This window comes from Hippoglossus stenolepis, chromosome 5, assembly GCF_022539355.2.
Source record: "Hippoglossus stenolepis isolate QCI-W04-F060 chromosome 5, HSTE1.2, whole genome shotgun sequence".
NCBI classification, from domain to species: domain Eukaryota; kingdom Metazoa; phylum Chordata; class Actinopteri; order Pleuronectiformes; family Pleuronectidae; genus Hippoglossus; species Hippoglossus stenolepis.
Window position 1 is genome coordinate 24,406,623 of NC_061487.1, and position 22,357 is coordinate 24,428,979.

At 40.7% G+C, this 22,357-nt stretch overlaps 4 protein-coding genes across 4 annotated transcripts; 3 read left to right on the forward strand and 1 right to left on the reverse strand.

The window, feature by feature from the left end:
* Positions 1-123: 123 nt before the first annotated feature.
* On the reverse strand, positions 124-1,748 carry anapc13 (anaphase promoting complex subunit 13). Its single transcript, XM_035157624.1, has 2 exons — positions 1,373-1,748; positions 124-446 (listed from the first exon to the last, which is right to left on the reverse strand). The coding sequence occupies exons 1-2, from the start codon at positions 1,469-1,471 to the stop codon at positions 321-323; spliced, it is 225 nt and encodes a 74-aa protein (XP_035013515.1). The 5' UTR covers positions 1,472-1,748; the 3' UTR covers positions 124-320.
* A 2,608-nt stretch (positions 1,749-4,356) lies between these two features.
* Positions 4,357-15,693, forward strand: rspry1 (ring finger and SPRY domain containing 1). The gene is made up of 15 exons (XM_035157323.2): positions 4,357-4,728; positions 5,209-5,829; positions 6,212-6,264; positions 8,004-8,116; positions 8,784-8,910; positions 9,527-9,585; positions 9,963-10,029; positions 10,242-10,373; positions 10,472-10,587; positions 10,705-10,848; positions 10,938-11,049; positions 11,859-11,961; positions 12,163-12,315; positions 12,852-12,956; positions 13,303-15,693. Exons 2-15 carry the CDS (start codon positions 5,432-5,434, stop codon positions 13,397-13,399), a joined length of 1,779 nt encoding a protein of 592 aa, XP_035013214.1. The 5' UTR covers positions 4,357-4,728; positions 5,209-5,431; the 3' UTR covers positions 13,400-15,693.
* A 302-nt stretch (positions 15,694-15,995) lies between these two features.
* LOC118110210 (ADP-ribosylation factor-like 2 binding protein) lies at positions 15,996-19,860 on the forward strand. The gene is made up of 7 exons (XM_035157888.2): positions 15,996-16,157; positions 16,526-16,595; positions 17,033-17,094; positions 17,344-17,450; positions 17,656-17,741; positions 17,887-17,983; positions 18,525-19,860. The coding sequence occupies exons 1-7, from the start codon at positions 16,139-16,141 to the stop codon at positions 18,621-18,623; spliced, it is 540 nt and encodes a 179-aa protein (XP_035013779.1). The 5' UTR covers positions 15,996-16,138; the 3' UTR covers positions 18,624-19,860.
* A 165-nt stretch (positions 19,861-20,025) lies between these two features.
* On the forward strand, positions 20,026-22,315 carry LOC118110211 (ADP-ribosylation factor-like protein 2-binding protein). The gene is made up of 7 exons (XM_035157889.2): positions 20,026-20,407; positions 20,511-20,580; positions 20,822-20,883; positions 21,071-21,177; positions 21,384-21,469; positions 21,615-21,711; positions 21,889-22,315. Exons 1-7 carry the CDS (start codon positions 20,386-20,388, stop codon positions 22,012-22,014), a joined length of 570 nt encoding a protein of 189 aa, XP_035013780.2. The 5' UTR covers positions 20,026-20,385; the 3' UTR covers positions 22,015-22,315.
* Positions 22,316-22,357: the final 42 nt, after the last annotated feature.

Sequence of the window (22,357 nt, forward strand, 5' to 3'; positions counted from 1 at the left end):
GGATATTTTTGTTTGTCATTTGTACATCTCAGGGAAGTTTCCAGTGAGAAACTGATGCTTCAGTAACACCCACAGACATCTGGAGCATACATTAACAATACAAAGTAAACAGGAGGCAATATGTGATTTTCAAAACGGACTTTAGCATGTTATGACATTTTCCTCCTAGAGACAACAAGGTGGCGAATCTTTCACAATGACGTTAAGGTAAAGTACAGTTGAGTCATTTTGTAAAACTTTTGTCCTGTTGCATTGAAGTCTCTGCAGTTGAGAGGATTTGGAGATTTCTGTTGAAACGGCCGCAGCTTTTCAGAAGTCTCTCAGCTTCCCGTGCTCGGTGTGTTCTCGTGGAGGCTCTGCAAGGCGAGGTCCGTCCACTTCATCTCCTGCTCTTTCACCGACTCTGTGGATCCTCCGTTGTCCTGCTCAGCTTCAGGCAGCTCACTCTGACAGAGGACAGGGAAGAGAAGATGCCATGATGCCAAAGTTTTGATTCAAAGTTTGTGCACCTCACACAACAGCTGAGAACAGATCGAATTTGATGCTCACAGAAACAGTATGACATTGATAAACTTCCACATAAGATGAATGAATAATGACATCTTGTGCCTTGTGAAAACCCCAATGTCCGATTAAAAATGTGACTGTAAACAAGCTGTGAATGTTGGTTTCCTGCTGAAGCTTGTAGTGATGTGTATGTGATGCCTATATATATATATATATATATATATATTTATTTTAATATAAAAGAGGAACAGAACAAGAAACAATTAAACGTGGGGTTGTACACAATAACACATAGGAGCATACAAGGGGTGTTGTACAATATTCATATAAATCATATAAATATCCTGTAGAATTCAAAGATATTCAAAGTTTAAACAGCCTTTTTGTTGGATGATTTAGAAATTAAGTTTACATATTGTTCAACGTCTTTCAGATTGTGTTTTTAACAGGGTCTTTTATTGATATATTTGCATTTAGGGATGAAACATTTTTGCCCAAAACAATATCAAATACCACATTTTACCCATAATAATTGAAAACAATAAACCTACAGGGGTCCTTCCAGAATGTATTGGTGTGAGAGCAGAGTCCAAAAAAGGTGCAAGACTGTTTCTGGATGCTCGTCACAATAAGAGCATTTTGTGTTTATGTCCTTCTTTCATTTTCTGGATGTAGTGATTCAGGACATTTCATTAACGATCAACTATTTGTAAGGACGCATCCAAACGTTCCTCCACTTAATGTAATTGTCCAACTGAACCCAATGTGCTGTAACATTATGGCATAGGGACAATCGGTTGGGCAGAGACCCACTGATCCAGGTGTAGTTCTATCGCTGATCTCTATGTGGCGCTACAACACGTACCAGGGGGATGGTGACATCTTCATACGGCAGCTTGTCTTCCCTCCAGGCGTCGTCGGTGAGATCCAGGACTCTCCCGTCTCTCTGGATTTCACTGTCCATCTTCTGAGTCCAGATGCTAGCTCCCCCCCCTCCGCCTGAGCTAGCCTCAAGCTAACCACAACCAGCCCCCTCACTGGGGAAGAAGATGGCGATGAGAGAGAGAGAGTCACAGTCCACCGCTGCTTTTACAAGTTCACTGAATGTTAGACGAACAAATACAAGAACAGGGTTTGAGTTTAAACGCGTTAAAAACGTGTTAGTTGTTTGAAACGAGTGGACGCGGCAGTTGTGCGTAAGCGAGTTGACGCTTGGTGATGATGTAGGCAGTGACGCCTTCAAGGGCTGTGGGAAGATAAAAGCTGTGTTCGTTTATAAGAGTGATAACAGAGACGTTATTGAGTGATAATAATAACTTAAATCTTTATACAATTAGGCATTTGTGTGGAATCAATGGGTCACATGACATGGAGTCTATTGACAAAAACCCATGTGTTTTACAATAGCAATATTCATATAAAATATTGGGAGCGATGAAGTTTGTGGGTCACATTTTTTATGTATTAATATTCCCATAAAATATTGTGTGTCCTGTTAATCCAGGGTAATAACAGAACTCAGCAGTTTGAAGCTGTTGAAAAATGTGACTTGTTCTTAATATTCATTTAAAACAGAAGAAGCAAGAATATCTAATAATGTCTCATAATAATGGGTGTAATCTGTGTATCTGGGGTAAAACAATACATTTACTTCCTGTTTACTTCACTTCGCAAATGTAAAAATAAACCTGCAAATGAAACCTGATGTTTACACGTTTCCATGGTGACCAGGGGCCGTCTCTGAGCCCTGGCTGTGGCTAACGTTAGCATAAAGACCCAACACAGATAGTTCAGCTGGTGTACGGCGATTGAAGGTAAGTTTATTTATCTGCTAACAAACAGGAGACAGTGGGATTTAATTCAGAAAGTTCAGTCAGTGATACTGTAAGTTTTGCCGTGTAAAGTTTGCTAATTTTGATTTAGCTTCAGTAGATATCCATGATTAGCTTAGCTGCAAAGTTGGGCACTGAACAGGTTGCTACCATTAACCACGACCTACAAAATATCCCTGTTTTATTTGTGTTGTTATACCTTAATATTACCTTAATACTTGACAGCTTATTTTCAAGAAATGAAGAAATCCATATATAAAAAATGTGTCATTCTTATCAAGCATGTGTGGCTTTTTAATGTAGCTGCCACTTAATGTTTGTGTTGATTTCAGAGGTGTTCATGGGAGTAAAGAAGAGAAATCACCTCTGCACCTCAGTTTAGTGTCTTCGGTTGAACATGTTTTGTGTAATCTGAGGTCGGTGAAGAATTCTGATATCTTCTACAGGTGCTGCAGAGATGTCAGCCTCTCAAGAGCAGCAGGTAGAAAACACATGTGCCAGCCCTGGAAACCCGGTGTTCTCCTGCACGATGACTCCAACAGGGAAAGATGTACGACCATCGCTGAGAACAAAGCACCAGAACCCCCTGTACAGAACCTCTTCCAGCGTCTACGGCCGTCTCCCGCCAACCTTTGAAACTGCACCTTGTACTTTCCACCCAAAATCACAAAAGTTCTCTGCGGAGCTGGGCAGGGCCGGGCCGTATCGTGACACGTCCTTCAACACATCCCTGGACCGCAGCCGAGTGAACGACTGCCCCAGTTTATATCACACCATCTAAATACATATGCATGAGAAAATCTTTTGTTCTGTTCTGTCCTGACCTTCCTGAAGTGTAGTGTAGAGGACACTAGTCTAAGTAGACAGTGTAAGAATGCCTGTTCAGTGTGAGAACAACCTTAGTATTTGATAATGAGCTAAAGCTCTTTAATTACAGCATTAGGTCAGACCACATGAGCTTGTTCATTCTTTAAACTCAATGAGACATTTCCTGAAACTGATCAAAATCTGTGAATTCACTTGTTATTCCATTACTTTAGGGAAGAACCTTTTTCTTCTGTCAGTGTCTGTTTCATTGCTAATGTGGATGCCACTTAATTTTTTTAAAATATTTCCTATACCTTCAAAACATATGATTTATAGTTCAAATGTATGGACATCAAACTACCTGGACCATGGACCTGGACTCTTCTGTCTCTCAGCCCACCTCTCTGCTGTATTTTCTGATTCACAGCCCTGAATGACCTTGGGTTAGTTGAACTATGTTAGTATTAAATAAATGTGTTCGTGACACAGTGAAGATTCACTTGAAAACACAGAGTCTCTTCATCCTTGGTTATTCAATCAAAACATCCCATATGCATGATAACCTCACATTTATTCTGTGTCTTGTTGTTCTGGCAAAGACAATTATTCTTAACTGGATTCATATAGTTTAAATTATGACATGCATGTGTTTTATAGAATCACTTTTAAACTTCTAGTTTCTGATACAACTTGTGTTATTCATTGTTTTATACAGGTTTTCTTACAGTTCATGAAAGCAGCCTATTGAGGTTTTTTGTCAATGTCTTAACTGAGGATTGCGTTCACTGACCTATAAGACAATTTGACTTCAGAGCATCTGGTTGTCTTCTGCCTTTAACTCCTGTATTTGTTGACATTTATTAAAGCTTATACATTTACAGTGGAAAAAACGTATGTAAACATGTCCACAGTGTGACGTAGACAATTTGAGCAACTTAATATTAACAGTGCATTTTCATCTAATGTAATAATACCTTCATAACTTTTATCATAGCTTTAATTCTGAATCTCCTAAAACTTATGTCCTCATAAAACAATATAAGACAACATGACGGACACACACAAAACAAAAGGTTTAAATAGTTTGTAAAGTGTGAGAGAAGAAAGAGAAGAACGAGAAGAGGAGACGTGTCTGATTTATAAAAATGTCTCTTTCCTGTGTTGACGTTGTGTCTTCATCAGACATCTTCCTCCTCTTCCTCCTCCGCCGCCGCCGCATCAACAGCTGATGATGTGCAGCCTGTTAGCCGCCAGCGCTACGGAACTTAGCAAGCAGCAGCTAGCGGTGCGGCGTCGTTAAAACGCGTTAGAGGTGTTAGCGCGCCGTTACGTGAACGTGCGTTTATCGGACTCCTGCGCAACGTGTGTTGTGGACTTATCGGCGGGTCGCGTGCACGTGCTTCGCCGGCTTTAGAGACACACGCTCGGTCCGCGGCTAAGTCACGTAAAGCTAACTCGCGTCGTTTGACAGCAGGAGCGCCCCGCTAATTGGCTAACTGCTAGCCTTTAGCCGGTTTAGCCGCTACACAACGCTAGCTAGCTAACCTGTTTCGTGAAAGTACTTTGGCTCACACGCAAACACGTAAGTATGTGATGAGGATAAAACAACGTACGGAGACCTGCGAGTTTGTGACACTTGTTGTTTTTATTTTGAAGTATTATAACACAGTGCCGACTGGTGGGTGGCTAGCTTGCTAGCTATCTAACCGGAGAGCTCTTATTTTGTCAACAAGGCTGATTTATTTTCAGACATTTAGTAAATAATGATCAAGCTAATACAAGGTGACAGTCAACAGGAAACCAGGTTCAAAGTGCAGGTCCTCCTGTTGTAGCTGCTTTGCTTCAGAGATTCAAAGCTATGTGGCTAATGTTGATTTTCTTTTTAGATTTCACTCTTTTACTTCATTCGGGAATCGACCCTTTCTCTAGTGGTGTGTCTCACGTCCACCAGTTTTTAGCTTCATTTCTTCTTGCAGAGCAGGATCAGCTGTTAGACAGTTAAATAATCAAGTCCTCAGAACTCATGTGCAGAGTTTAACTTGTCTTTGTGTTGCTTCCACAGCTGTGGCTGCCCAGACGGACAACTGGACCTGAATCCGTCAGATGATGTTCAGAGCTGATCTCGATGCATCACCTGACCCTGACTCCTGGTCCGTTTAACTAGCGATACGTTAGTACTCCCCAAACAATCCCACATCTCTGCTTGGCAACACTATGGTCATTGACACTAACTCCACCCAGCCCACTGGGGCAAGAGTCCCCCTAATGCAAGCCCTCCAGATGATATGATAGTAGCAGCTTGGATCACTTTCTGTGCCTGCAGGAGCCTTGCAAAGGTTCTGCTCTTCCTTTCCTCCTCAAACTCCCTTCCCCCATTCTGGGAGACCCTTGCCAGTGTGGTCTCCAGCTCTGGAACCATGGGTAACAGCTGTGTGTGCCGGGAGGATAGTGACTTGGAGGACCATCACCACGGGTCGACGAGGGTGACCCGAGGACAAGCAAGACGGGTGGATCATGGTACAGGTGGAGGTTCTGACGCTGGTGAGGCAAGGAGCAGTCGGCCAAGGGATCCGGTCAGGCCGCCGCGCCGAGGACGAGGGCCACATGAGCCACGGCGGAAGAAGCAGAATGTGGACGGCCTGGTGCTGGACACACTGGCTGTCATCAGGACACTTGTAGACAAGTAAGTCTAGTCATGGGCGGAGGAAGAGTCAGAGTGGTCTGTACAGTTAAAGAACGTTTGTTGTGAGCTCTCACAATGTCTCATCCAACTAAAATAAATATGAACCAGAGTCATGAGTACATGCTGCTGAGAGAGGACTATAACACGCAGACGTAACCTTCCTGATCAACGTCAAAGAAGTTCTTAAAGATTGAATACTTTTAAAAATACCTTTCGTGATTTACATGGTGATAGATATACTTAGAATTTGAGCAGTTAGACCAGTAGCTGTGTCCTGGAATCAAGTTGTTCAAGTATATTGAGTCCACACGCGTCACCGAATGCAGAGCTGAGTTTGTGATGTACAGCCTGTTAACATATTCTGTGGTCTGTTTTATTTCAGTGATCAAGAGCCGCCGTACTCCATGATCACTTTGCATGAGATGGCAGAGACGGGTAAGAAAATGTAAACACACAATGAACAAGGCTGTTGTAAACAAAAGACACAGCTTTGAGGATCAAAATAAACAAATACTAAAGAGGTAGGATGGGTTTGTTTGAATGAGGTGTAAGAGAGACCGTATCAAACTGGAGAAACAGGAGAGGCTGCAACATCACCTGTGTTGTGCTGCTTACTATCCTGCTGCAATACTGCTGCCTCAGCTTTTCTCCAGCTTAGAGGAACATTACATCACCTTGGGAAGGGACATGACCTACACTGCAGACATCATGTGATGGCTACTACGTGTAAACTTTGTATAAATAGGATTTTTGCTCTTTTGAGTGGAAAGTTAGTCGACTATTGCAGCTGCTATCCTCTGTTTTGCTGACAGTAACCGACTGATCCTTGATAGAGTTTGAGTGTATTTGAACATATGTTTAAGTGTTTTTGGTTTATTGCTTTCTTGCATATGGTCAATAACTCTCTCTCATGCTGTGTGTGTGTTTGTGTGAGAGAGTTGTGTGTACGCTTATGTGGTAGCTTGGGCCTTGTCATGCACATATGGTGTTTGATGCTCAACATGGAGTGGTGTTGTGTGGCTTGACGACAACCAAGCTGGGTATTGGCTTGCAGTGCAGATACAGAACTCTGAAGGCAGTGAAGCAGCAAGTCAAGTCAGCCAGAGAGTCACTTTTCTGCCACCACGATACATTATTCATAAGCCCCTTGGCTTTCATAAGTGATATGGTTAGGGAGAGTGTGTTTGTTACTGAGTCATCTAATGGACAGGAAATGGGTGTTTTTCCATTTGTGATGCATCCAGTGCTCGTAATGCAGGAGACTGACTCAGCACAGTTCAGTAATCTTTGTGTTATCTGGTTTCATTTGGCAATTTATCATGAACAAATGTTCCAGAGAAGAGAAGCGTCTGTCTTTAGAGGAATACGTTTTTATCAAGTCTTCAATAATACTCATATGGTTTTACCTGACATTACACCAGGTAAAACTGTGTGTATTAATTGGTTCTTTCCACACGTAAAAACAGCCTTTTAGGGGTAGGTGGATTTTGCAAAAGGTTTCACCTTAACAAGCTTACAGGGATATTGGAATGTGTGCACTTTAAGCCCCGAGGCTATGAAATTAGGTGAAGTCGTTAGGTTCATGAATATGGTGGATAGTGTTTTCACAACTATGCAACAGAAAACAAAAATTCCAAAAACTGCATTACTGTCTATGTCAAAGAGAAATAGGAGATGAAAGCTTTGGACGGTCACTAAGACTATTAACTTTTGGTCTTGGAGAAAAGTCTATTGGAGCAACAGAATATGTTTTTCATCAAAAGGGGGTAGGGGAGGAAGTAATACTGGAGGCAGTGTGGTTACAAATGGCAAATCATTTTCATATTGTCTGTGCCTGCCTTTAAATATCTCCATATTGACAGGAGATGGCTTGAGAAATAAAAAATGTGTTTGGAATAGAAATGGACAACTCCTTCGTCACATTGGTGACATCACCTGGTCAAATATTCATGGTTCAGGAAGAATAGATAGTATACTGAATACATGACTATAAGATTTACTCCCTTATGAACTGTGAGATTGAAAGATGCTATTTCTGGATAAGTATCATTTTGTCTATTGAAATGCACCTAAACCCATAATAAGTAATATTAAATATTGAGACAATGGGTAAATAAAATGTTGTCTTTATGCAGCCAGCCAGAGTTATGTACCTTTCTTCTTTCCTCCCTCAGATGACGGTTGGCTGGAGGTCGTCCAATCTCTGATTCGAGTGATCCCATTGGACGATCCGCTCGGCCCTGCAGTGATCACCCTTCTTTTGGATGAGTGCCCCTTGCCCACCAAGGTTAGTGTTTCATACATATATGGATATCTATATCTATATTATATAGATATTCAGGAGGATGCTTGTCCTCATACTTTGTATTGTTGAGCTTGTCACTGCTCAATCTGACAACTATAGAGCAAGGAGTCATGTTGTGGTGACGACACAGCTAACATCAAGTTTACAATAATAGCTGATTGGAATTTCTGATGCATCAGTGGCAGAGTTTGTCCCTGTTAGTAAAGTCAGTTTTATTTTCCTATATATTTTCATTCTTATCATTATCACCTCTTTCTTTCCCTGTTAGCAATAGCAAGTGTGTGTTTGGTCTTGTTTTTGTGTCCTGGTGAGACCTTTAAACTGAATACACACCAACCCATGGGTACTTTAGCCACTTGGGGGCAAATCTAGGGCCACTGGTAGCCCTAGATGTTCAAAGTAGAATTGATAAGTGAATGGGATAAGTGAATGCATTATGTCAATAAGTTTCCCCCACAGGGGTAATGGAACAAACATTTGAGTGTGTGTCCCCTTTCTACTGTATTTTCACCTCACACATGACTTTACTGGTTTGACTTTGAAGTCTTGAGATCCTTTATCTCCATCCCCTCAAACTTTTCATTATTATTCATTGTAGCTGTGTGCATGTGACCCTCAGTGGGGTAACTGGTCTTTATCCTCTCTCTAGGATGCTTTGCAGAAACTCTCCGACATGTTGAGTCTGAGTTCGGCTGTAGCACAACAGGATGCTCTAAATCCTGCGAAACACAGAAACACCACAGCTGTCCTGGGATGTCTGGCAGAGAAACTGGCCGGTACAGTCCACTTTTACACACTTACACTGTCTGGTTTGCTATGTTACTTGCTCACCATGATCATGTAGACTCTTGAAATCCAACCAAGACACTGATTGCAAAAGCAAAAGGTGTGTTTGTGTGTGAGTCAATTTACGAGAACGTTGCATTAACCTTTGCTCAATTCCTAACCCTGTGTTAAAGAAGTAGGCTGTTATTATCCAGAGTGATATCTATTCTTTTTGTGTCTTGTTGTAGTTTGTTGGTAATTTTATTTCATCAGAAAATCTTTATTTTGTCAAAAACAATAGATACAGAACAGCGATAGTCTTGAAAATCAAGGAGCAGCTTCACTTCTAAGTTAGGGAAACACTCAACACTGTACACTGAGGTTTAAATACAAACCAACTGATAAACAGATATAGAGAAGCTGAAAAACAGCATCTGAGGACATAGCGTAAGGTTTACACAGAGCTTTCTGATTATTCCACAATTTATTTTGCTCGGAAACAAGTAGTTAAATACAGAAGTTAAAAATAGTTTAACATAATTCCTTGTTTGGGTGGGACAGACTAGAAGTAAAGTTTATTTTTAAAACTGGTCTTTTTCACTTCTTTAATTTTGCTCTCTACCTCAGGACCAGCCAGTATTGGCCTGTTGAGCCCTGGAACCCTCGAGTATCTTCTAGAGAGCCTGGTGAGCAAACATACACACACCCAGTCTGCTGTCTGCATGATTATGATTCATTTTATGGAAAGGTGAAACACTCAATTGCTTAATTTTAATCCACTGTTTTTGCCTTTTCAAACTGGGCTTGTCAGCACATGGCTTTATCAACTAATAAATCCAGAAATCTCTTGTCTGTCTGTTTAACCTACGATTTTCTCAACAACTACTCTTGATCATTGTCAACATTAAGGGTCACAAAGCAAAATTTCCACAACAGAAGTTAGTGTACTGGTTTAGACAGTATATTAACACCAGTTGTGCGATTGTTGTGTGTTGTGCATGAAAAGTAATTCAATTAATTCCAAATGCTGATGTCCACTTTTTCCTTGTGAAACTTCCTGCAGAGCTCTGAGGCCCATCCCACTGTCATGCTGTTTGCTCTCATCGCTTTGGAGAAGTTCTCCCAGACCAGTAGGTTCACTCACTGTATCATGAAGCCATTTAAGTAGTAAAAACTAATGATGAGAGAATTGAACACGAGTGACTTCTATGCAAAATAGAACAGAAAGTGACCTTGACCTCAAATCAGTGACCTGCTGTAACATTTTTCTCTCCTACCTTTTTTAAATTGTGTTGTGTAGTTATTTCTTCGCACACTTCTCACGCCTGCTTCTTGCCCTCAGGTGAGAACAAACTGACAGTGTCCGAGTCTTGTATCAGCAATCGACTCTCTGTCCTGGAGTCGTGGGCAGAACATCCCGACTACTTGAAGAGGCAGGTTGGATTCTGTTCACAGTGGAGCCTCGACAATTTGTGTGAGTAGTCCCATGTTGTCAAAACTGTATCTGTATATGTTTCCTGAAGAGTCTCTTTCATCAGGAATATGTGAGAAAGAAACTTGTTGTCTGTCCAGTTCTTAAGGATGGTCGTCAATTCACCTACGAGAAGGTCAACCTCACTAATATCAACGCCATGCTGAACAGCAATGACGTCAGCGAGTACCTCAAGATTTCCCCCTCTGGACTGGAGGTTCGTCTGTTTTTAATTTTACTTTTTTTTACTAAATGCCCAAATGTAAATGTTTTTCTCTAATCTATATGAAATCTGAATAACTTATTTTCATCTTTTTCTTGTTCCCATCATCAGGCTCGATGTGACGCCTCGTCCTTTGAGAGCGTGCGTTGTACATTTTGCGTGGATTCAGGCGTGTGGTACTACGAGGTGACGGTCGTCACATCGGGCGTGATGCAAATCGGATGGGCCACCAAGGACAGCAAGTTCCTCAACCATGTAATCCTCCTCAGTGTGTTTAATTTTGAATCTATGTTTGTTTTCTGCAGACACAAACTTAAAGTATTCTGTATATGTGTGTTCCACAGGAGGGATATGGAATTGGAGATGATGAATACTCATGTGCGTACGATGGCTGCAGGCAGCTCATCTGGTACAACGCTCGCAGTAAACCTCACTCTCACCCCTGCTGGAAAGAGGGTATGCTCCACACACACACACACACACACACACACACACACACACACACACACACACACACACACACACACACACACACACACACACACACACACACACACACACACACACACACACACACACACACACACACACACACACACACACACACACACACACACACACAGTTATTATGTAGGACCACTAATTAATTAATTATAAACGAGAAAGACATTTGAAAAGTACAACAAAAGAGACACGTTAAAAGCAACACTTTACAACTTTTTAACCTTATAACGGCAGCTTCAAAATGAGTTTGATGGTTCACTGAGTTGGAACATGGAGAATGTTTCCTCTTTCATTCCCACTCCTCTTCCTCAATCTCTGTTCTTGCTCTATGAAACTTTGGTGGAGTGGGTACGATCTTCAGTCGTCAGAATCGGGTTCAGCAAGTTGAAGAGAAATGCTAAACTACGGATCAGTTAAAAAAGATTTGGAAGTCATTAAAAACCAACGTTTATCTCCGATATTCAGCCAAGAAACTTTTAAAATGTGGGGAATTCGCTTGGAAACAGAACCCAAAAGAATTGAACACCATGTTCGGCTGCAGAGGGCGCTGTCGCTCAGTAAAAGTTGCGTTGTGTTGCTTTAACTGTCAGACTCGTGTGCTTAGAAACTGATTTATTATTTTTAGTCTCTCTAAAGTGTGATTTGTGATGATTGAGTGTGATTTTTAGGGCCCACACGCTGTCACCACCAGTGTTAACGCCCTGGTTTACCTCCAACATGGGGATAAAAGCATTTTGAGACTACATGTGTGTCGTGTGTAGGAGATGCCATTGGCTTCCTGTTGGACCTCAGCAAGAAGCAGATGATCTTTTATCTAAATGGACATCAGCTGCCACCAGAGAAACAGGTCTTCTCATCAGCCACGTGAGTCCACACAGTCACATTCTGAATTCTGGTTACCTTTTCTGTTGTTGTTCTGTGAAACTGGTTTCACTTCCTTCCTCTCTCTATTTCTTCTCGTCTCTTTCTCTCCTTCCTTCCTTCTTTGCTTATCTCCTTTCTTTGATCTATTCCTCCTCCTCTCAACTGAACCCCCATGTTTTTTTTCTCCTATGTCTCTGTCAGGTCGGGTTTCTTCGCTGCAGCCAGCTTTATGTCATACCAGCAGTGTGAGTTTAACTTTGGGGCCAAGCCTTTCCGTCACCCACCCTCTGTCAAGTTCAGCACCTTCAACGACTTCGCTTCACTGCTGCCCAGTGAAAAGATCATCCTCCCCAGGTACCAAGTCAAACTGCTCCTCACAGTGATTTGTATGACTGTGTCTAAAATAGATGACACAGTGACAGTTTGGGAAACCATGTGTAATCTGATGTCTTACCCAGTCGCCCTATAGCCAGTGAATCATGTGTTTACACACAGGGTTCAGCTCATAGGTAGGACATGATAGGACCATGACTCAGCGTTTGGGGTTTTTCCAGTGTACAGAGCATTTTCATTACTCTTTCATTACTCCTATTCATTTACACCTACACCTCAAAACAGCTGCTTCTTTGGCCACACTGCCTGCATCTCTTTAGCAAAGAGAGAAGCTCTGATTACAAGACACCCAGAGGGAGTGTAACTTCATTCTCTGCCATTATTCCACTACATCCCTCTGTAGCATGTTCTTGCTTACTGCTATCGCAATGCAGTACAAGTACATCATGTCGATCTGCAGCGCTCAAGTGTCATTTCGGTCCACACAAGAAAAGCAGATTTAAATAGATGTCTGTAAATGGAAATATCCATTAGTCTTGTGTGTGTATGTTTTCCAGACATCGCCGTCTGGCCTTACTAAAGCAGGTTAGCATCCGAGACAACTGCTGCACACTGTGTTGTGACGTTATGGCCGACACGGAGCTGCGGCCCTGTGGACATGGGTATGTATACATCTGATTTATCTTCTTTGTAAATCTTTTGCAAATCTATAAATAAGGCTTTGGCTGAGAGGCTTGAGGATGACGTCCTATCCGATCTGCCCGGTTTGAGAGGATCTGTCAAGAAGAATGAGATAAACGTATCAAATCCAGATGCAAAGCTTGTAGAGACAAGTATTTAGTACTAAATACTTGATTTTTTAAATCATCTGTTACCTTGGACAAAACTTGTATTTATTTACAATTAAATCTGTGAAACAATACTTACTATTGCATTAATACTGACGTTTTCTCTGAAAGGATAATAAAAATCTTCTTTGATGTTGTGTTTTCCTCCATGTTCTTCCAGTGGTATGTGTATGGAGTGTGCCTTACAATTAGAGACGTGCCCCTTGTGCCGCCAGGACATCCAGACCCGAGTAAGACTCATTGCACATGTCTCCTGACACACTTCCTGCCCCTCCTCCAGTAAGGAGAGACACGCAAGCCCGACAGCCGCCTCCTCCTCCTCTAATCCCCTCCCACCCAATGGGGCTGCGAGGATGGTGCCACAATGCTGTGATGACGCCAGAACTGTGAGTTCTGGTCGGAGGAGACGGCGAGGGAGGGGTGGAGAGAAGAAAGAGAGGAAATAAGAGGAGGGGAATCGAACCACAGCTGGATCCCTCATTTACCTGTATCTCCTCTTTTGTATCCTTCTGACGCCTCCTTGCAGAAGCTGGGCCAAGAATCTTCAACTTCTACAGACAGTGTGTTTGTCAGATTTAAAAAATATAAGAAAAGAGCAGGCGTGAGGAGCAGAAACAATTTGACCAGATTACAGACAGAACCAGCTTCTCATCTGCAGCTCCCCCCCCCCGTCAAGTTATCAGACATCCTTTCAGAAACAAGGATCCCACTGCGCTTTCAGCACAGAGGCTACTTCTATTTAATCCCTTCACCCCCATGCACACGTCTGCAAATCTGAAAGGGCCGGTTAGCTGGAAAGAATGCTGCCTGCAGTACAGTGTTAAAGCCAAGGTACAGATGAATCCGAGATGTATCACATATGTCATGTTTTTTGGTATAGATATTTGAATTGTGTTGTTCTTGAGGTAGCATTTTCATTCTTTTCTCAAGGTTGTACCAAAACCTCTCCTTTTAATCTGCTTCACTGTCTGTACTGATTGTTCGCCCAGTGGGTGTTTGCCTTCAGAAAGATATTCTAGAATTTACTCTTTGTGTAAGAGAACTTCAAATTTGCAGGATTATTCCTCGAGTGCAGTTTTCTGATTTGAATTTAATTACAAAAGATGTTTTAAAATCAAATCAGTGATGGAACAAGAGAGAAAAGAAATGACATTTCTTTTTTTTCTTTTTTTTTACAAACAGTAAAAAAACTACATACTTGAATCTCTATTAGGACTAACTGATTTTCAGCATGGCTGACCCTGCTGCTTTTTGTGCTGTAGTCTTTGCTCAGATGTTGATCTTTACATATGTATGTTGCAACCACAAGAAAATAAATACACAGGGATTCAGATTTACAGAGAGTTCATCTGTAAAATGAAACGTTTTTTCACCCCGATTTTAATATTTGAGGAGCCAGTGTGAGGGAAGTGTGCATCAGTGAACCGCCACCCACCACCTCTGAATTTTTTTTTTCATGGATTTCTTGGTTGCAGCAGCTAAACAAAGTCTTAATTTTAGTTTGTGACCACACAAACACATGCGTCTGTATTAAGACGATTGTTTTCAATCCACAAGATGTGATTAAATTTTGTTTTGTAAATGATGGTGAGCTGAACACCGATGTAGAAACGTGACTGAAAAGTGCGGCAGATCTTGTGGATCATCACCTGATCAGTAAATCCTCTAAAACAAATGTGAATTGTCTTTACTCTCTATCAGTTTACTAAACAGCCCCACGGTCAATCTTAAGATGGGGTCATACTTGAAATAAATTTGCAAAGAAACAGTGACATGACCTAAACTTTTTTGGGTTCAGTACAGTTAAATGTGTTTGTTTCATTTGCTTCAAATCACATTACTCTGTGTGGTATTTCTTGCAGGGTTGATCTCATCAAAACAAGTTGTTCAGACTCGAGGTTTATCCTTCCCTCGCTCCTCTATATAACACTGCACTGCTCTCTGCTCTTTTCTTTTCTCCATCTTTCTCCCTGTGTCTTCAGTCGTGTGTTTTCCATCTGTCTCTCTGTCTATCCTTTACTTGAAGCATCTCTGGGTTGACGGAAAGAGATTTATCTTTTGGAAACGGGTGACAAGATGAACGTGAGACTGCGATTTACGGAAAAATCCTGTTTGTGTGATTAAAAAAGAGAATTTAATGACAATTCAAATTAAAAGAACACTGAATATGTTCAAATTTACTTCAGTCAAATTGTTTATGAAAGAGTTATTACTCTAACCAAATTGCATGAGCAAGGTCTGTAAAATCATTTAGACTATACTGGAATGGTTTATTAAAGATAACATGCATATCTCAGTATAACAAATGACTGCTCTGTTCCCTGTTTGCTACCTTGTATTTCCTGGAGCACCTTACACATGCAAGCGAAAGAAATTATATGGTTGTCCCCATGGTTGGAGATGAACTTCATGATTGTAAAGAATAAGTTGTGAGCTGTATTTAAAACATCTATAAAGGAATTTTTGCCTCGGAGTTCCCAACGATGTGATTTATTGACGAATTGCTGTTTCCTGGATTGTGATATTTGTAATAAATGTATGTTCATGCTAATGTTTTCGTATGACTGCGTGATGCTTATTATATTATATGAATAAAATAATAAATATTAAAATTAGATAAATTAAATTGATTATAACTAATATATATGTATAAACATTTTTTTACAGGGTTAGGTTGAGGATAAAGTAGGTTATATTAAATTAGGGTGTGTGATTTTACTTAGTTTTTTTAATATATATATAATTATTATTATGAGGTGATTTAGATTGTGAGTTTATTTTCTGATCCACACTCCGGAGCGGAAGGTGGCGGTAATGCGCCCATAGCCGGAGAAGAAGAAGAAGCAGCAGAAGAAGAGTTGGTGTAGGGAACCAACGTTCGCAGACTTTGTTTTTCTCCGGACAGAAAGGAAATGCGCACATAAATTCGCCGTTTCCTTGGCAACAACGTTACGGTTCACACCATCGCCATCCAGGCAAAGATCTTCGCTGACAACATGGACATCCACGAACGAAGTAATGAAACTAAAACCTATCGAGTTAACGTTGATGCAGCTGAAGAGAGAAACGAACATTGTTATTGTTACTTCGGGGAAAAACACAGCGAACACTTCAACAGTTCGTGTGTTAAGCTAACGTTAGCTTCTGTTTACTTAGCCCACCTGCTAACTACCTGTTATCTTTCACTAGCTTGTTTTGCTCTGTGACCAGACGTCAGTGTTTAACCTGATAGTTCTGTGGTTTGATGTAAAGTCTGTGAGTTTTGTTTAACTGCAAATATTCATATTTATAACATTCATCATATTTAGCTGTTCTCCATATTTAGCTGTTTTCCTTATTTAGCTGTTCTCCATATTTAGCTGTTGCCTCCCCTCGTTTTCCAGATGTTCGCAGCTGTGTAGAAAACATCGTAGAGATGGTTGACATGGACGAAGAGAACTTTGCTATTTCCAGGTTGGTTTGTTTAAATTTGTTTTCAAGCCCCAAGTCGAGTCCAGATAATGTAAATCCAAGTTTCAAGTGTCCATGAGCAAACTGCAATTCAAGATGTACTTCAGCAATTTGGGATTTTAAAAATCACGGCTTCACCAGGTTCAAGTCTTTGCTTTCAAGCTAAAGTCAAGTCAGATTTATTTACTTTATATATGTACCTTTACTAAAACAACCTGAGTTGAACCAAAGTGCTTAACAATCCTACCAAAGTAAAACCAATACAAATATAGATAAACAAGAATAATCAATAATAATATCAACTTTATTTTTAGAGCACTTTTCAAAACAAAGTTACAAAGTGTTGTACGTGAAATCGAGCAAAGACAATGAATGACATAGAAGAAGAAAAAAGGACGGAGAATAAAAACATCAATTCTGAATTGATTTCCTCCTTCCAGTTCCTCTGCGACAGATTCTGCTTTCGACGCTGTTATCGGCTGCATAGAGACCATCATCATGGGTAAGAGATGAAACCGCTGATCTGTTTTAAATGTTTTATTAAACCTTAGCTTTTCTAAACAGTGAAACAGTTTGTGATTGATGGATGATGAACCTTTCACCCAACCTGACAGGAAGAAGGGAGAGTCATCATCTTATTTTGTGAAACACATCCTACCATCTTATAAACTGAGACTTTTTACAAAGTCCAGTAAGGAAGCTGAAGATGAAGAAACATATTTGATGCTTCACACGTTCACTGTTCTTTCAGAGGAGGAGTTTCAGCAGCTTCAGCAGAGTTTCATGGAGAAATACTACCTGGAATTTGACAACTCTGATGAGAACAAACTCAGCTACACACCCATCTTCAAAGAATATGTGAGTGTTTGATGGTCTAATGTATCTTCAATGTGACACACAGCTATCTGATGTATACAGCCTTTTATAAGTCTGACACAACGTATCAGCACATATGTGATTTAGACTTTACAACTCATTGATTGAAACTTTTCACTGAATATCTGTAAAACTCAGGTAGATAAACTTAGATCAAAATTCACATTAACCTGTTTGTGTTGTGCAGGTCGATCGACTGGAGAAACACTTGGAGCAGCAGCTGATGGAGAGAATCCCCGACTTCAACATGAACTCTTTCATAGAGCTGCTCATGTAAGATCAGAACTCTTTCTATTTATTAATTCCTACTCTACTCACACGTTTGCTTGATGCACCTGTTGTTCCTAAGAAACATTATTTCCCAGCTGGCCACTAGGTGGCACACCAGTACATTCACAGCTCCTCTCTGTTTCCTCAGGCAGCACAAAGAAGAGGTGGCAGGTGACATCTTTGAAATGCTGCTGACGTTCACAGATTTCATGGCCTTCAAGGAGATGTTTCTGGAATACAGAGCTGTGAGTTTTTTTTTAAGATTCTTTCTCATTTAGTGGCCATATTGACAGTTGATGCTATGTTCCATACTGGTGTCTTGCTCTCTCTGGCCACATAGTTTGTCTAAAAACTTTCAGAATTGCTACAAATTAAGAGCACCACATTATTCTTAAATATATATTGTCACCATTGTGATTAATGATCTAATTGCAAAATCATAAATGTAGTACATAAACAAATCTGTACTTTTATTCTAGCTTTTAAAAAAAAAAGAAAAAAGAAAATGAAAGGAGTGGAAAAATAGCTAATTTAAACATAAATATAGTTAAATCATTTTTGATTTGTATGAACTTTATTGATAACACAACATATAACAGTCAACAAGGGAGCTGTTTTAAAACAAGCAATAACCGTGTGTGTCAGGGACAGAGTAACACAAACTCAGTGCAGCTTGTATTTACTGCATCAGGCTCAGACAGAAAATTGTGGCCCACCTTCTAACCTGTGTGTGTGTGTGTGTGTGTGTGTGCTTTTCATTGACACCCTCTCTGTGAATCTGTGTAGGAGAAGGAGGGCCGAGGTCTGGACCTGAGTCAGGGACTGGTGGTCACACCTCTGATCTCTTCAGGCCTCAAACGCAGCAGCTCCACTGAATCACAGTGATTGATGAGTTGTGTTTTAGAATTTTGTTTTAACTGGTGTCGAGCTTCAGGATTCACTAATCATCTAAATGTACAGTCTGTTCACAAACAGCCCCTGAAGCAAGTTCATTCATGCATTCCAGTGCGTTTTTTGTATTGGTGGGATGTTTGTTTAAACCTTTCTCTTGTTAAATAGTGAAGATGGAAGGTTTTGACTTTGTCGTACTCCTCATCCATTCCACTGGACATAAAGACTACTTGAAGTATGCACATCTCTTTAATTTTACAAGTGAAGGACCATCCTCTTATTCATGTGATTTTTTTATTTTTAATAAGCATTTTTGAGTTCTGCCTGGTTTGGGAAAAGGAACCCACAATTGTGGTGCTTGTTTACGTGCTATTCCAGTTACTGGAATAACAAAGCCTGGCTATCAACAGTTGGAGGGCACAAAACTATTTGCAACTCAACAACTCAAAGTCAGATATAATATTGTTCCACCCACCAAACCCCATCAATCAGATTGAACTCAGCCTTGGTACCTGGTCAATCAATAAAAAAAACACTGCCAGAGACCTAGGAGTTCTGTTTGACCAATCACTCACTTTCAAACCACCAATCAAAAAAGTAGTCCAGTCCTGCTTCCTACAAATCAGAACCATCTCCAAAATTAAACCCATACTTTCACACCCGGACTTACAAAAAGTAATTCACGCACTAGTCTTCTCCAGACTGGACGACTGTAACTCCCTCCTCTCTGGCACGAGTCAAAAGTCACTCTCACGCCTGCAACTAGTTCAGAACGCAGCAGCTCGGCTTCTCACTGGTCTGAAAAGGCAACATCACATCACCCCGACCCCTTGCTTCTCTTCATTGGCTCCCTGTCCGTATTAGAATTGATTTAAAGATTTCACTGATCCTTTATGTGCCTGCACGCAACCTTAGATCCTCAGGTGGATCCTGCTTACTGTTCCAAAGTCGAGGTTGAAAACTGAAGGTCATTGTGCGTTTGCCAACAGGAACCCTCGGCTTTGGAACGTCCTACCTGAGGAGATGAGGCTCGCAGAGTCAGGGACTTCTTTTAAATCACTTCTTAAAACCCATTTTTATAGACTTGCTGTCATGTGATACTGTGATTTTATCGTTTACTTTTCAACTTTTGTTGTGTTTATGTTTTTATTTATTGTTCTTGCTTTGTTGTCAAAGCACTTTGTAAACTCTGTTTTTTTTAAAAGTGCTATATAAATAAAGTTTATTATTATATATTTGTTATTACTGACTCTAGAGAGAAATAAAGGGACATTGCTCGGCAAAGTGACTTGAACTTTTGAACCCGCCCTCGACCAATCAGCAGCTGCCCCGCACCTCCCTTGACCAATGGGAGGCTGCCACGTCATGTCTCTTTTTAAGGCCGATGTCGAGCTTCAGGATTCACTCCACATCTAAATCTAGTCTGTGCACAAACAGCCCCAATAGCAAATTCATATATGCTTTCCATTACGTTTATGTATTGGTGGGATCAGTGTGTTTAAACCTATCTCGTTAAAGTGGCTGTTGCACTCCACTTCTGTGTTGGCCACCTGTGTTAGTGTCGTGTTTTAGGTAGATGGAGTAAAACGTTCATGAACGCTTTTTCAAAAACTGCCGGATGTGTGGCAACAAAGACGCCTGCCTTTGAACATCAGTGGCAGTTTCTGTTGACACCAGAAGTGCCTCTACGAGCTGCCACCGTTCGAGCTGGCCCTTTCTGCACTATTGCCGTCCAGGAAAGATCTTCGCTGACAACATGGACATCCAGGGTCAACAAAGTAATGAATGGTTTGATATAAAATCTGTGAGTTTTGTTTAACTGCAAATATTCATATTTATAACAATCATCATATTTAGCTGTTGCCTCCCCTCATTTTCCAGATGTTAGCAGCTGTGTAGAAAACATCGTAGAGATGGTTGACATGGACGAAGAAAACGTCGCTACTTCCAGGTTGGTTGTTTACATTTGTCTGAATAGACTAGAAAGACTTTGTAGAAATGTCACCTTTGATTTTTCAGCCCAAATTTATGCAAGTGAGATCAAAGGTTTAAGTAAAAAAAGGTTTTAATGCAGTCACGTCCACGTCTACAGCCAGAGAAAGTGGCATTAATGCATTGTGATAAATTTCAAATTCATCTATTTGACCATATGTCAGTGATTTATCCTTTATCTCTTAATTTCCTCCTTCCAGTTCCTCTGCGACAGATTCTGCTTTCGACGCTGTTATCGGCTGCATAGAGACCATCATCATGGGTAAGAGATGAAACCACTGATCTGTTTTAAATGTTTTATTAAACCTTAGCTTTTCTAAACAGTAAAACAGTTTGTGATTGATGGATTCATCTTTCACTTACCATCTTACCAGATTTTTAAAAAGTCCATAAGGCAGCTGAAGATGAAGAAACATATTTGATGCTTCACACGTTCACTGTTCTTTCAGAGGAGGAGTTTCAGCAGCTTCAGCAGAGTTTCATGGAGAAATACTACCTGGAATTTGACAACTCTGATGAGAACAAACTCAGCTACACACCCATCTTCAAAGAATATGTGAGTGTTTGATGGTCTAATGTATCTTCAATGTGACACACAGCTATCTGATGTATACAGCCTTTTATAAGTCTGACACAACGTATCAGCACATATGTGATTTAGACTTTACAACTCATTGATTGAAACTTTTCACTGAATATCTGTAAAACCTCAGGTAGATAAACTTAGATCAAAATTCACATTAACCTGTTTGTGTTGTGCAGGTCGATCGACTGGAGAAACACTTGGAGCAGCAGCTGATGGAGAGAATCCCCGACTTCAACATGAACTCTTTCATAGAGCTGCTCATGTAAGATCAGAACTCTTTCTATTTATTAATTCCTACTCTACTCACACGTTTGCTTGATGCACCTGTTGTTCCTAAGAAACATTATTTCCCAGCTGGCCACTAGGTGGCACACCAGTACATTCACAGCTCCTCTCTGTTTCCTCAGGCAGCACAAAGAAGAGGTGGCAGGTGACATCTTTGAAATGCTGCTGACGTTCACAGATTTCATGGCCTTTAAGGAGATGTTTCTGGAATACAGAGCTGTGAGTTGTCTGGATGCTCGGATAATCTTTCAATTGTACTTTGCTTAGAATCACAACACAATTTATGTAACAGTTATAGGTTATAGGCTATAACCGTGTGTGTCAGGCTCAAACAGAAAATTGTGGCCCACCTTCTAACGTGTGTATGTGCTCTTCTTTCCATCTGAATCTGTGTAGGAGAAGGAGGGCCGAGGTCTGGACCTGAGTCAGGGGCTGGTGGTCACACCTCTGATGCCTTCAGGCTCCAGACGCAGCAGCTCCACTGAATCACAGGGACACTCGCACGAGTCAAACCCTTTTTGAATCTGATCCCTTTGTCTAATTAGTTTTTCAATGTAGTAGAACCAATGTTTTATGAAGGTTTTATTTAGTCACTCTAACCCTAACCCTATTGAACTGAGTTTTCTGCCTGTGAAAGTGATATGTAATGTGTATAGTGATTGTGTGTGTGTCTGTAGGTGTGTGTGTGTGTGTGTGTGTGTCTGTAGGTGTGTGTGCACGTCTGCAATCAGAAATAAGTTTGTCCTAGTTTCCAGTACAATGTCCAAGTGTTTTCTACTTGTCTTAACATGAACTGTGAGAACTGTATATTTATGCCACTGCTGAAATACTGTCGATATCATATTTGTTAGTAAATGTATATTTC

What these genes read in the sequence shown, in the direction of transcription:
- anapc13 (XM_035157624.1), bottom strand. Translation starts at nt 1,471, where the DNA reads ATGGACAGTGAAATCCAGAGAGACGGGAGAGTCCTGGATCTCACCGAC. An exon ending in AAGATGTCACCATCCCCCTG is followed by an intron (nt 447 to 1,372) that starts GTACGTGTTGTA and finishes GTCCTCTGTCAG; the next exon opens with AGTGAGCTGCCTGAAGCTGA.
- LOC118110210 (XM_035157888.2), top strand. An exon ending in GAGAACTTTGCTATTTCCAG is followed by an intron (nt 16,596 to 17,032) that starts GTTGGTTTGTTT and finishes TCCTCCTTCCAG; the next exon opens with TTCCTCTGCGACAGATTCTG. An exon ending in CATAGAGACCATCATCATGG is followed by an intron (nt 17,095 to 17,343) that starts GTAAGAGATGAA and finishes CTGTTCTTTCAG; the next exon opens with AGGAGGAGTTTCAGCAGCTT.
- rspry1 (XM_035157323.2), top strand. Translation starts at nt 5,432, where the DNA reads ATGATAGTAGCAGCTTGGATCACTTTCTGTGCCTGCAGGAGCCTTGCA. An exon ending in GCATGAGATGGCAGAGACGG is followed by an intron (nt 6,265 to 8,003) that starts GTAAGAAAATGT and finishes TTCCTCCCTCAG; the next exon opens with ATGACGGTTGGCTGGAGGTC. An exon ending in AGTATCTTCTAGAGAGCCTG is followed by an intron (nt 9,586 to 9,962) that starts GTGAGCAAACAT and finishes AACTTCCTGCAG; the next exon opens with AGCTCTGAGGCCCATCCCAC.
- LOC118110211 (XM_035157889.2), top strand. Translation starts at nt 20,386, where the DNA reads ATGGACATCCAGGGTCAACAAA. An exon ending in GAAAACGTCGCTACTTCCAG is followed by an intron (nt 20,581 to 20,821) that starts GTTGGTTGTTTA and finishes TCCTCCTTCCAG; the next exon opens with TTCCTCTGCGACAGATTCTG. An exon ending in CACCCATCTTCAAAGAATAT is followed by an intron (nt 21,178 to 21,383) that starts GTGAGTGTTTGA and finishes TGTGTTGTGCAG; the next exon opens with GTCGATCGACTGGAGAAACA.